Here is a 13546-nt window from a genome sequence, read left to right as displayed (position 1 = left end):
GGGGGCCAGTTCTATGCTCCCAGAAGGGGCGGAGCTTGGGGGGAGGAGTGGGGCCAGGGTCAGCCAGCCCTCTATGCCACCCAGACTGCAGCACGCCGCCCCCAACCCTCAAAGCTGATCTGGTCACAATTTAAAGGGTCCAGGGCTCCGGCCACCACCGCTGCCACAATCACCAGGCCTTGGGGCAATTTCCCCCTCTGCCTCACCCCACATCAGCAGGCCTGCCCCCCAGCCAGCCCTTAGTGCTTCTGGCGGCAATTTAAAGGGCCCGGGGCCCTGGCTGCCACCACTGCCACAGTCGTGGTTGCTGGGAGCCCCCATCTCTTTGATGGGGCAGTTGCCCCCTTTTCTCCCTCCCTGCCCTGCCCCATCGGTGGGCCTGATTGCTCATTAGCTGGTGCAGAGAGGGGCCGAGAAAGATGGGTTCCCGCAAGCCATGTGACGGAAACTCAGCACCTCCCAAGCCAGGCCAGCCCACAAAGAATGGGGTCCTTGTGTCTCAATGGTTCTGTCCTCTCCGAATAAGTCCCTGGGGGGGTCTCGTATAAGTGGCCCCTGTGCCCAGGGTGGATGGATCCGGGATATTAGCACCCCTCTGCTAATACCCGCCGAGGTCAGCAGAGCAGCCATGTGAAGGACCCTGGCCCAAAGGATACTAGTGGCATGTGCAGCTGATTGACACAGCCTGGCCGGGCCGGCAGGGAGTGAGCTCCACCTCCTGCTCCCTGGAACAGACGCTCCCAGGGCGGCGCGTGGCTGTCCCCTGCTGCAGCATGTTCCCTGATGACACTTCTCAAAGGCAGCATGGGCCAGCCCCTGCCACAGCACCGGAGCTGGACGGCCCCTGCCCTCCGTGAGCACCCAGGTCTTCACCCACCTCGCAATAAGTTTGGCTGGCAGGAAAGAGGGTCTTAAAGGTGGACCCAAATCCGATGACGTTGAAGAGGCATGCCGGGGCCAGGCTCTTGAATATCACCAGCAGGGCCTCCTGGGAGGGGGGAGGACAAAAAGGGACCATGTCAGGAAGCCTGATATCTGCTTGGCAGCCTCAGCTTGACCAGCAACACTGCCTAACGGGCCATCCTTCTGCATGTTCACTTCACGCTACCCTGCCTTTCGGCTGCATGCAGTTCAATAGCACAACCGAGCCACACGGCTTGTTTCACAGTCACAGAAACGCAGAGTTGGACGGGACTTCCAAAGGTCTGTCTGGCCATGGACTAGTAGATCTAGGCCCTCCCAAACAGCTGTTTGGCCAGCCTGTTCTTAACAGCTTCCAGTAACGGGGATTCCACAACCTCCCTTGGAAGCATGTTCCAGAGCATAACTACCCTTAATAGCTGCTATCCTGACTCTCCCTGGCTGCAGATTAAGTGCATAAATTCTTGTCCTACCTTCAGTGGATACCTTCAGTCCTCTTTGTAACAGCCCATGAGACGTATGAAGACTGTTCTCAGCTCCCTCCTCGGTTTTCTTTTCTCATGCTCAGTTTTTTTAACCCTTTCCCCATAAAGCAGGAATAAATAATAAACTATTTATTATTTTTGTTGCTCTTCCGTGAATTCTCTTTAATTTACTCCCATCTTTCCTACACTGGGGCTCCCAGAATTGGACCCCGTACTTCAGCTGAGGCCTCACCTGTGCTCAGCAGAGGGGACAAGTATCTCTGTTTCTTCCATATGACACCCCTATTACTACACCCTAGAATGGTAGCAGCTTTGTTGGAAACTGCATCACATTGGTCACTCAGATTCAATTTGTGATCCACTATAGCCCCTCTCTCCCTCCTCCCTCCCCTCCCCCAGATCCTTTTTAGCAGTACTACTGCCTAGCCAGGTATTCCCCATTTTTGTAGTTGTCTATTTGAGCTTTCCTCCCTAAGGGAAGTACTTTGCACTTACCATTGTTGCATTTCATTTTGTTGATTTTAGACCATTTCTCTAATTTGTCAAGGGAATGTGGGGTCTGGTAGGGAGTTTGGGTGAAGGAGGCGGTTGTGACCTGGGGCAGGAGACTGGGATGTAGGGTCTGGGAAAAGGTCTGGGTACATGAGGAGGGGGAGTGGCTTTGGGTTATGTGGGATAGGGGGCCTAAGAAGGGGTAGAAGGTTGCAGGGAGGGAGGAGATGGGAAGCCAGAGGGAGGCTCTAGACAGGAGACTTACCTGGGCTACCCCTGACCACTAGCCCAGTAGGTTTCTCAGACAGGCACCCTGCCTGCCCCACTCCTGCACCCGCTACAGGGGCCATGTGGGTCTGTGAATAGCTGTGAACCTGAGAGGAGTTGGGACAGGTGCTTTACGTGCTGCCTATTGTTCAAACAGGCAGCTCCCATTGGCTGGAAACTGGCCAATGGGATTGTGCTGGGGACAGGGACAGTGCACAAAGCCTCCCCTGGCTCACAGCTGTTCAAAGACAAAGCTCCACCGCCACTTTTCTGAGCAGTGTGTGGGGGCGGGGCAGGCAGGGAGCTCCCCGCTGTGTCCCTGGGCCGGATCTGGTGGCTTGGCAGGCCGGATGTGGCCCACGGGCCATATTTTACTCAGCCCTGCTACAAACAGCGCATCCCATCTGCCAAGCATCCAGGTCTGGAATGCCGAGAGACTTCAATGTGGGTTTATGCCTGAGCCCTCTACTATGACACAGAAAAAGAAAACCCTAGCTCCTGACTGGCTGAAAACAGTCATGTGGCAATCAGTAAGTTTGTATTAGAGGCTCTGTGACAGGTAAACAATACTGAGATCTGGAGCAACGTTAACTCATGTGTATTTTATGTGCATTTTGACTCCCTGCAGATGGGTTAGGAAAAACTGTGATTCACCTGAGTTAGTGAGTTTCGTCCTGAAACGTGATTTCTCTCCCCCCACCCAACCACCCATTTTGAACTTGATCTTTTCTTTAGAAATCATTTTCAAAAAACAGATTCCCAGATAATTCTAATGAAGCAATTCAAATGTATGTTCCAAACACTGGCTACAGGTTTCAGTGAACAGGAAGATTTATCACTCCTTGAGGTAACTATTGATCTCTATTCTGCTGCACTCCATATTTATCTCTCAGATCAATAAACCCAGATGTTCACCTCAAGAGAAATCAATATCTGCTTACTATTCCATGTTTGACAATATATACGATTGACACAGTCACACTTACCACCCCATATACAGTATTTTTGAAAAGGTTATCTGCATTATAGCAGGAGTGCTAGAATGAAACTAGCGGCAGGAAATTAAAAGGGTCACATTTTCCTTAACATTGTAGCTTCCCAAACTCAATTCCCCCTCCCCCTCCCTGGTTACACACACACACAAACACACACACACACAGTGCACAGATACCAAATTATTCACTACCTATTCATTTTAGATTCATTTTAATCTACAGATAGCACTGTTGTCACCTGGCACGGTTGTCATACTGTGCAACTCCACTTCCTGCTTCTAATACATCCCAATTCATTACATGCAATTTATAGTTCACACTGATGACTATGCAAATGTTATTTAATCAAGCTCAATCCATCCAGAGGACATGAAAAATAGATATGTACAAACGACAGAAGCCAAGAGAATACAAGAGGGTGGGTTTTTTCCCTCAAGATACATTGCCTTGAAAGGTGGACTCTTCTTTTCTTTAGAAGTGAAAGGGAAAATGTAGCTGGGCAAACATCCTTTCTTTGTTCAGGATTGCCCCATGACTGGAGATCTTCAAGGACATTTAATACCATGCTAGTTAAACTGCCAGGAGAACCCAAAGCCTTCCAGAGCAGCCCCATTTCAGTACCAAGGACAGTTCCCTCTGTTGCCAAGGGTGAATGTCACCTTCAGAACGCTGTTGTTGTACGCTAGGATTTTCAATGGCGTTTAAGAGAGTTAGGGATGTAAATCCAGGACACCTAATTCCCTTGTGTCCCTTTAAAAACTCCAGCCATAAAGAATAATGGCACTGAATAATAAGCACTGATGTAACTGATAGAGTAGGGTTATACATGGAGCACTATATATCAGAAAATAGGTGAAAGTGACAAAGCAGTGTAAGTTCTACTGATTTGGCAGTCTGTCGGTTTATACGGGAGTGTAATTTGCACAGCTTCTTTCATCAGCCTGAAATTATTTTTGATGTCTCCCATGCAAATAATGACCAGGTTTGACCCTGCTCAGTATGTAAGAATTAATGAACCCATAGCTCAAGGTTATACGATAAATAACAGTGTACAGCACCAAGCTCTTATATAGCACATCTCATCCATCGCTCTCCCCAAGCTACAGAAAGCTGGGCACAGATTATTCTAGTTACTAAATAACAATAATCTGTCACATTCATACAGGGTAAGGACCTAGACTAAGTCTCAGCAGACATGGGTGTTTTCTTGGGTGAGTCACTTAATCTCTGTGTTCCAGTTCCCCAACTTTAAAATGTGAATAAAAATCCTTCTTTACGCCCATCCTTTGTCTGTCCTATCTATTGAGGTTGTATGTTCTTTGTATGTATAGCACCTCGCAAAAGTGGGGTCCTGACTTCAGTTGGGGATAGCAGAGTCTAGTCTCAAAAATTTACTATATATTTGAGAGAGTTTGTCTGTTCAAAAACTCTTCATAACCAGTAAGAGCTAGGGCCACCAAATTTGGTGTGTAGCTTCCTCTTCTCCTAACTTAAAGCAAGGTCAGTTTGGTTGTGCCAGGACAACCAGAAGCCCCAGGAAAAGGACAGTTTTCCATAGCACGCAAAGGGAGGGGCTGCTGTTGGGAGGGACATGACATGAGAGTGGCCACTGGGGACAGCGAGCCCACAGGGGAGAGCTATCATGCAGGGTGTCCTCTGGGGACAGCCTTACCAGCTGGGGCTCTCCCACCACTCCATGCCGTGCAGAGGGAGAGAGCCCCCCTCACTCTGGGTCAGGCTGGGGGAGGAGGGAGAGTGGGAACAGGCACTTGCTGGCCCCCCAGGGACAAGCTGGCAGGTGGGGTGCATAGTTCCCACCACTCTGGGCCACCCCCAGGAAGAATCAATGGCCACCTCCTGCCCTGAGCCCCCCAAATCTCCAGGGTCCTGCCATGACTCCTGCATCCCACACAACACCAGCCCCTTGCCCTGAAGGACCTGGACAACACTAGGTAAGTCTCCTAGGCTAAGTCCAGCCTCGAGGGTTTTTTCGAAAAAACTTCCCCTGCGTCTAGACTACAGCCGCGTTCTTTTGAAATTAAATCGAAAGAACACGGCTTTTCTTTCAACGGCGGAAAACCTCATTTCACGAGGAAGAACGCCTTTTTTTGAAAGTGCTCTTTCGAAAAAAGGCGTTCTTGAATGCAAACAGGGCTTCTTCGAAAGCGAGCATCCAGACTGCCTGGGTGCTCTCTTTCGAAAAAGCGGCTTGCTTTTTGAAAGTACTGCTTGCAGTCTAGACGCTTTTTTTCAAAAGAGGCTTTTTCGAAAATTTCTTTCGAAAAAGCCTCTTTCGAAAGAGGCTTGCAGTCTAGACGTAGCCCTACTGTAAAGAAGATATTATCCCCCTTTGCAGATGGGTATACTGAGGCCCAGGGGGATAAGTGACTTACCCTAGTCCACGCAAGGACTCAGTAGCTGAGCTGAGAATAGAATCTAGGTATTGTGACCACTAGATACTGCTCCCCCGAGCCAGAAAGAAAGCACACAAAGTAGAACAGAATCTCCTACTGAGTGTCAGGCTGTAAAATGTGTGTTTCTTTGCCCATCAGTGAAGTAATCTTTCATGTCTGAGATGTCAGGGGCACTAATGTAACCCTTTGGCAATCCCACCACAGGAAACAGTAACTCACAGCAAGATATGCAGTCAGCTATGTTTGCTAAGTGGCCTGTGGATCTCACATGTGCAAGGGCGAGAGGAGAGCTAGTGCCTGGCAGATCGGGACTGCTTGCTTTTATAGAGTGACAAAGGGAATTTTGAATGTGGCAACACTTAAACCTGTTTCTTTTAAGTTAATGCATGTGCATGCGCACACACAAACACATGTACACAAGCACACATGCATGCATATGCACACACACATGTGCATGGACACAATCATATATGTACACTTGCATGTTCAAAATGTACATGTACACAACCATGCACCCACACAAACATGCATGTATCCACCTATGCATGCACACAAACACATATGTGCAGACATAAGATTTAGGGCACTGGGCTTTAGCAGCTCCCAGGCTCCTCTTCTCTGCAGGTGGCCTGTACAAACCATCCCTTCTGTTACTCGGACAACAGCCAGCACACAGCAGGCAGAGCTCTCTCACTCTCCTGGTGGGGGGCTTCCTAATGCTGTTCCCATGGAAACAAGAGCCAGCTTGGGAATGGTAAGACTCCTACTGACAGGCCTCAGGTGCAAGTCCCAGAGGCAGAGACTATGCCCAGAAGGGGATGCACCAATACCCAGAACCGAGCTCCTGCAAGGGTAGGAGTTCTCCATCCACACAGCTCTGCCCCAGACATGGGTGGCACTGCGGGAGGAAAGGGTGCCACCAGGACTCTGGAGAGGAACTAACGCAATGGCTTTCCCCCAGGTATTCTCTGCCAACAGGGCATCAACCTGCAATTTAGAGTTGCCCTTTCCTGGCAGAAAGGGTTGGGGAAGGGTGGCTTTGCAAGCCCCACCTGCCTTCCCCAGGGCTAGGGGATGTAGCAGCTCCTACTGGCGTAGGAATCTGCAGGGGTAAACTGAGTCCAGAAAGAAATTGTCCCCGGACTGCCTCTCCCAGTACTGCTGTTGCTCACTGACACATGCCAGGGCCAGCTGGCAAACACAGACCTGGCCTCGTAAGTGCAATAGGCATGGACAAGCATCATTAAATAGTGAACAGAATGATTTCCCAGCCTACGGCTGCCAGGGTTTCTAGGAGGGAAATCTGGCTCAGTCCTGTCCTTCACAATTATACCAGATACAGGGCACAGCCAAGATTTACACGCTTTAGGGTATCTCTCCATTGTCGCCAAGGCAGGGGCAAGGCGGTTTTCGCAGACATACAATACGGCTGTGTCTGCACTGGGCCATTTATTCCGGAAAAGCAGCCGCTTTTCCAGAATAACTTGCCAGCTGTCTACACTGTCCGCTTGCTTTTCCGGAAAAGCAATGACGATCTAATGTAAAATTGTCAGTGTTTTTCCGGAATAACTATGCTGCTCCCGTTCAGGCAAAAGTCCTTTTCCGGAAAAACTATTCCGGAAAAGGGCCAGTGTAGACAGCACAGTAGTCTTTTCCGCAAAAAAGCTCCAATCACAAAAATGACGATCGGGGCTTTTTTGCGGAAAAGCGCGTCTACATTGGCCACGGACGCTTTTCCGGGAAAAGTGCTTTTCTGGAAAAGCATCCTGCCAATGTAGACGTGCTTTTTCCGGAAATACTTATAACAGAAAACTGTTCCATTTTAAGCATTTCCGGAAAAGGATGCCAGTGTAGACGTAGCCTACTAGTGTCCACACTGACATTGCATTATTTCAACAGAAAGTTGAAATAACAGGTGGCTTTTTCCAATGGCGGTAAACCTCATTCCACGAGGAATAAGCCCTTTTCCAAAAAAGCTTTTTTGGAAAAGGGTGTATGTAGACGCTCCACTGCTGCTATGTCGAAATAGCTCCTCACCAGGGCCATTCTAAAGTTATTCCTCCCCGGTGCCTCCTGGGGCTCTAAGTCGAGATAGCGCATCCACATTAGGGGAACCTACTTCGGACTAACTTTGAGGCTTCTCTGTAGTGTGGATGCTCTATTTCGAAATAAGCTTTTCCAGACAATATCTTCCAGCTTATTCTGAAAGAAGCTTGCAGTGTAGACGTACCCCTAGAACACTCAGACAGATTGGTGGAAATGATTCATCAGCATGTAAAGAAAGCCTTTTGCTATCTAATATTTAACCAGAGTTTAATGCTCAGCTAATTCCCTTCAATTGCAGATCCTTAAGAGTCGTGTTTTATCCCCTGCTGTACCTTGACACGACTGATGTTCACGCCACTCATGCTTCCACTGCGGTCTATCAGAAATATAAACTCTCCCTGGGTTTTCCTGAGGTCTGGCTGGCTGGTTCTCAGGTCAGGGCAGAAGTTCAGCATGATGACGGGGTGATGAGGGATGTCCTTGTTCAGACGTTTCCTGATGATTTCCGTCTGCAAGGAGCAAGAAATGAGCTTGAGCGAAAGAGCTCCGCTGTTGCAGTGTATCTGCAAAACTCCTCCACGTACTGTCCCTTGCCCCACCCCACCATTCTACTCTAGGGAAGGTGACCATATTTCCTACAGTCACAACAGGGCAACCCAGGGCTTGTCCAAGCTGCTTCCACTCCTCAGGGCTCTGTCAGAGCCGTGCCTCCCCACACTGTCTGGGGCTGAATGCCCCTCCGAGGTCCATACCTTATGCCGTCCACAGCTGGGGTGACCCCCTCCTTCTCTGAGCTCTGTGTCCACAGTGTGGCTGACCACCCCCTCCCTGAGCTCCACACTCCAGGCTGCCCACATCTGTAGCTGACCACCCATGCCTGTGCCACCCGTGGATGCCACTGGGACTGACCCTCCCTCCCCAAAGTCCGTGCCAGGCACCTCGTGTTGCCTCCCCCGCATTTGACAAAAGCAAATGCCTGTTTTTTGCCAAAAAAAAATTAAAAAGTCAGGACGGGCAAGACAGAGGAACTGCCCTGGCCAAAACCGGATGTAGGGTCCCCCAACTGTAGGCGTGAGCAGCGCGGGATGACACAGACAGTAGTGAAAACACCTGAGCCCTGTGTAGACGACAGCCTCTCCATTCCCACCCTCTCCACACACCCCCTCCCGTGGAGCTGCTCCAGTGCTCAGTTCTATGCATGATTTCTCCCTGGGAAGAGGCACCCTGAGGGGAAGTGCTGCGTGAGACCCCCATCAAAGAACAAAATACCCAGGCAATGGCTGCCAGTGTGAATGTGCCGTGGGAGCACAAGCAAACCATCCACATCTTGGAATAAGCACCTTGATGTGACCAGGACTTTAACAGGGCTCAAAAAAGAGCTGGATCGATTCATGGAGGTTAGGTCCATCAATGGCTATTAACCAGGATGAGTAGAAATGGTGTCCCTAGCCACTGTCTGTCTGGAAATGGATGACAGGAGAGGGATCATGTGAGGATTATAGATTGTGTCCCCTCCCTCTGAGGCATCTGGTATTGGCCACTGTTTTCAGACAGGGTACTGGGCTAGATGGACTGACCCAGTCTGGCTGTTCTTATGTTCACCTTACTGCAGAGAATCGCCAAACACTTTATCAATGAAGCCTGTCTGTACAAAGTTGGTAAGTATTCTTAGCATTTGCATTTTGCATATGGGGAAACTGAGCCACAGAGCCATTAAGTGACTTGCTTGAGGTCATGCAGTGATTACATGGCCAAGCTAGACACAGAACTCACCACAGCCTCCAGCTTTGTTCCCCATCTAAAGGGGACACAATGGCCGGACTCTGGTATTTTCTGCTGAATCTGTTTTTATTACCTGTTCTTTTTATCATATTTTATCAGATAAGTTAAATACCTGGCCTACCACTCTAGGCATCATTGCAACAGAAATCTGCACAATAGATAGTTTCTTTACTACTCATCAGACCTATTGGCTTTTTGCATTGTGTTTCGTTTTATCATACATATCAATCTTCGTTTCAAAACATTAATAACATCGTACTTAAGAAAAAGAGCTCCCAGGGCAGTATTGGCCTCCCCTTTGTTATATGCATGATGATTATTTATTGGCAGACTATCATGCCCAGGAGCCCCAGTCGTGACTAGCACCCCATTGCGCCAGTTGCTGAACCCCAGTAGGACAAAAAGCCAACAGTTGGCCTTAATCCGCAGAGCTCCACCTACTTCCGGAGCAAAGGCGATTTCTGCTAGCGGAGTGTCTGGCCCCTTGGCCTATCTCTGCAGTACTGAAGCATGTTCTTAAGTAAACAACTTTTCTAAACAAGGAAATGAATTCAATGCTTCTGATTCCCTCTGATTTCATGGGAAGTTTACAAACCTGCTGCCTGAACAATGGGTCGGATTTTATACAGCCCGGCGGCTTCCATTCCCAGAGCCCTCTACAACTTCATTACCATCCCTTCTTTTTTATCTGGGTCTCCACAGACTGCTGATCTCTCTCCTTACTCAGCCGCACTTCAGCTTGGTCTGCACACAGAGGCTTTCGAAGTATAATGGGCTCACTATTCTGACGTCCCTGTAAACCTTGTTCCACGAGGAGTACGGGACGTTTTGGAATAGCACTCTGTTTGGAGGCATGGGAGCCGTGTAGACACACCTTAACACTGCTGTGTAGATGTATCCTAAGAGTGTTTGCCACTGATTTATTCAAACACATGGTGACCAAGCTGCATAGCTACGAGTGGAAAAGGATGATGAGCTATCATGGTGGCCCTGAAAAACGTTCCCTTCCCTGAACTGGCACTGCTTCTCTGGAGTTCCAGCTCTGGGAAAAGTTTGCAGCTATTCCGCACCCTGGTTTGGCACCAAATTCATAAGGGAATCAACCGGCATCATAGTGCCGCCCCATAACTTCTAATGCATCCTGTTAGGACTGCATGCCAACACACAGACCTCTGCTGCTGTCCCCCGTCCGCTTGGCAAATGTCGACTGGATTCAGACCCCCCAGGGACTGCCTGGAGAACATTTCACGGGAATGGAAGAGACTCAAACCTCACCGCCAATATAGTTCTCTCTCTTCCTGTGGCTCGTCACATCAGGGGTTGGGGACGAGCAGCAAGCATCCAGGGAAGGCAACAGAAGGTCCTGATTGTGACAAACCAGAATGAGCCAGCAGAAATGGGTGTACGCTGTCCCAGTAACGTCACTGCTACATGCTTGTTTTACCGGCTGCATTTCCCAAGCTCCGGTTTTGACTCCATGTAGCAGGTGGGGGCAGGAAGGGAAGGATGCCAGGGCGCTGGCACACAATGCACCCTTAGGGGATGCGTGCTGCTACTCCATGTCTTTTGCATTGGCTCACAGAGGGGAAATCCCTCCCAGTCCTATGGTAGTAAACTTGAACATGGAGTCAGACGCCCACGAGGCACAGGGGCAGTTTCTCTCCCGTTCGTGCTGCCAATCCCACGGCGGGCGCTCCTCTGGGTTGGGCATCGCAAAGCTCCACCGGGAACAGCCCCAGGATATGCTGCAGCTGCTCCCGGGGCAAAGCCTCTCAGGAGAGTCACTGCATTGGCCTCATTTGGCACCTGCTGCCGACTCCCATCACTTCTGGGGCTTGCAGGGCGCCGTCCCAGCTGATCAGCTCATCATGCACCACCAGCAGTGTTGGTGCTCAACACAGTCCCCAGCACTCGATCACAAAACCGACACGGCATCAGCAAGTTGTCAGAGGTGCAGTTTTGGGACCGTGGCTTTCAGGTGCTCTGTCTTGAGCCACTTAATCCATTCCCTGCGCTGGTTGCCGATCCGGTAAATTTCCAGCCCCGCTGCTTCTTCGCCATTTGTGGGGGTGAATGATCATTGCTGGTACTTTGACTAAAATCAGTTGTTTTGCTGGCCTCACTCCAGAGACTAGAGGAAATCGGGAGCCGGGCTCCAATGACCTTGGTGAAGGCTTTCTGGTGGGGATCCTTTGCACATGACGAAAGTTCTTCGACGGGTGTCTGCAGCTCAGAGGTCAGAATAAAATGGAAGGGTGAAACGCTGAGCTGCTGTACTAGAACTTCTATTTCCATGGAGCCGACTGGCAATTCGTGGGAGAGAAGAGGACAAAGGAAGCTGTCCCACTGAATTATGGGATACTTTTGCTGGGCTCCAGGGAACTGATCCCAGAGGAGGGACTGCATCTCCACTGCAAACCAGTAGCACTTGAACCCACTTTGACCCTTGCAGAGTCATAGGATCCTACATCTGAGCCCAAGTCTGAGAGATTTGTATGTAGACAGAAGAGGGGTTAAGGCTTGAGCCTGACTCAGATCCCGCAATGTAGATGTATCCTCAGTCAGAACTGCCCTGCCTCAGCTGGGGATGGTATTTCATCCATCCGGTGTCTCCCCACTCCCTTCCCCATTATCCAATTGCAATAAAGATCTTGTCAGCTGCCCGTGGATTCCAGAGCATAGCTGCCCACATAATCCTGCTAGCTTCTGAGCATTCCAACATTTGCATAACAAAATGACGAAGGGGAATTAATTACCATTTACTGCTGAAGTGTCCATGTTAATTCATTTAAGTGAAGAGGTGCTCAGTGTCAAGCTCTCAGGAGCCGCAATTCTAGCTTGTAATCTACCCAGGATACCCCACTCAGTGGCTGCTCTGTTAGTCGGGTATACAGGGGATGGAAAGCCCTGTGCAGCCCTGGCACCATCCATTGTGAGCGGCTCCCTTCCCAGGGCGGTCACTCCTCATTCCCCCCAGGCATACAGGTGGGGTTTTCCCTGGAAAATGACTTTGGAGTCAGACACCCACCAGATCATTTGACAGGAGAAAGACACAATATAATCAGGCAGGCATCTGAGCAGGAACGTGGGAGGTTCAAATCCTTCCACCTGCCATACTCAGAATGGAATTGCAGGAGAACCCTGCGGCTAAGACAGATGAGGCTCTAATCATTGCATCTAATTGCAAAGGAAAGAAAAGAACCCCGAGAAAATTGTCAACACGGCTTCCATGTAATGAACAGTCATAGAACACTAGGACTGGAAGGGACCTCGAGAGGTCATCGAGTCCAGTCCCCTGCCCCCATGGCAGGACCAAATACTGTCTAGACCTCGGCTCCTGCCTGGGTTTTACCCCAAATCTCTCCACTGGCCACTCACAAAAACCTTCTGCCGGGTTTAACTCCTGACTAATTTCAGAGGTAAAAGGGGGGATTTGGAACCTAGATCGGGGTGGGCAACCTGCAGCCCATTGGGGTTCTCTGTGGCTCACGAGACATTTTGTTACCGTTGCCCATGTGCAGGGTTGCCAGATTCTGCTGGTTTTCATCCATGTCGTTTTTTCCTACCGATTCTACTAAAGTGACACACACTTAAAGCAAGCACATCAGCCGCTCAGGAAACTGTCGTTGTGACAGCCTGACAGGAGACGTGGGGCCAGGAGCTAGCATAGGTAACATGGCCACTGCTGACAGTGTGACCTTGGGCTGCAATTTTCAAAAGTGGCCACTGATTTTGGTTGACTCAGGGTTAAGAATCTGACGTGAGGCACCTTGGGCCTGATTTTCAGAAGCACAGAGAACCCCTACTTCCAAACTCCGCGGGCATGGCTGTCAACGTGCCAACCCGGTGCATGCAAAACAAGGAAGTGCATTGAAGAGACACTTCACTTCAATGAGAGACAGTGCATGCTGTCACTCAATCTGCAGACGCCTGCCCTGGAACCCACCACCTATGCAGAGACTGTGAATATTTAGCAATCTAAGGCGCTTGGCATTATAAGCAAATTGTTAGGCTAATTATTGCAAGCAATGGAATTAATACTGTAATAATATAACACTAAATGTAATATGTAATATGATACTATAATACTATACTATTACTAACGCTCATTCTATGACTGAGTTTCACCCCCTGTTCATTTATT

General features: G+C 49.6%; 1 protein-coding gene across 1 annotated transcript in view; it reads right to left on the bottom strand.

Moving 5' to 3' along the window:
• Positions 1-13546, bottom strand: part of VWA5B1 (von Willebrand factor A domain containing 5B1) — a 76955-nt gene that overhangs the window by 37757 nt on the left and 25652 nt on the right. The window contains exons 10-11 of the mRNA XM_089773081.1: positions 7953-8129; positions 878-988 (exon numbers count right to left, since the gene is read on the bottom strand). Of these exons, the coding sequence (XP_089629207.1) occupies positions 878-988; positions 7953-8129 (288 nt within the window). The remainder of the gene's footprint in view (positions 1-877; positions 989-7952; positions 8130-13546) is intronic.

This window comes from Pelodiscus sinensis, chromosome 24, assembly GCF_052426305.1.
Source record: "Pelodiscus sinensis isolate ZL-2025 chromosome 24, ASM5242630v1, whole genome shotgun sequence".
NCBI classification, from domain to species: domain Eukaryota; kingdom Metazoa; phylum Chordata; order Testudines; family Trionychidae; genus Pelodiscus; species Pelodiscus sinensis.
Note: the sequence above shows the minus strand (reverse complement) of the source record. Positions and strands in the feature narration are given on the sequence as shown.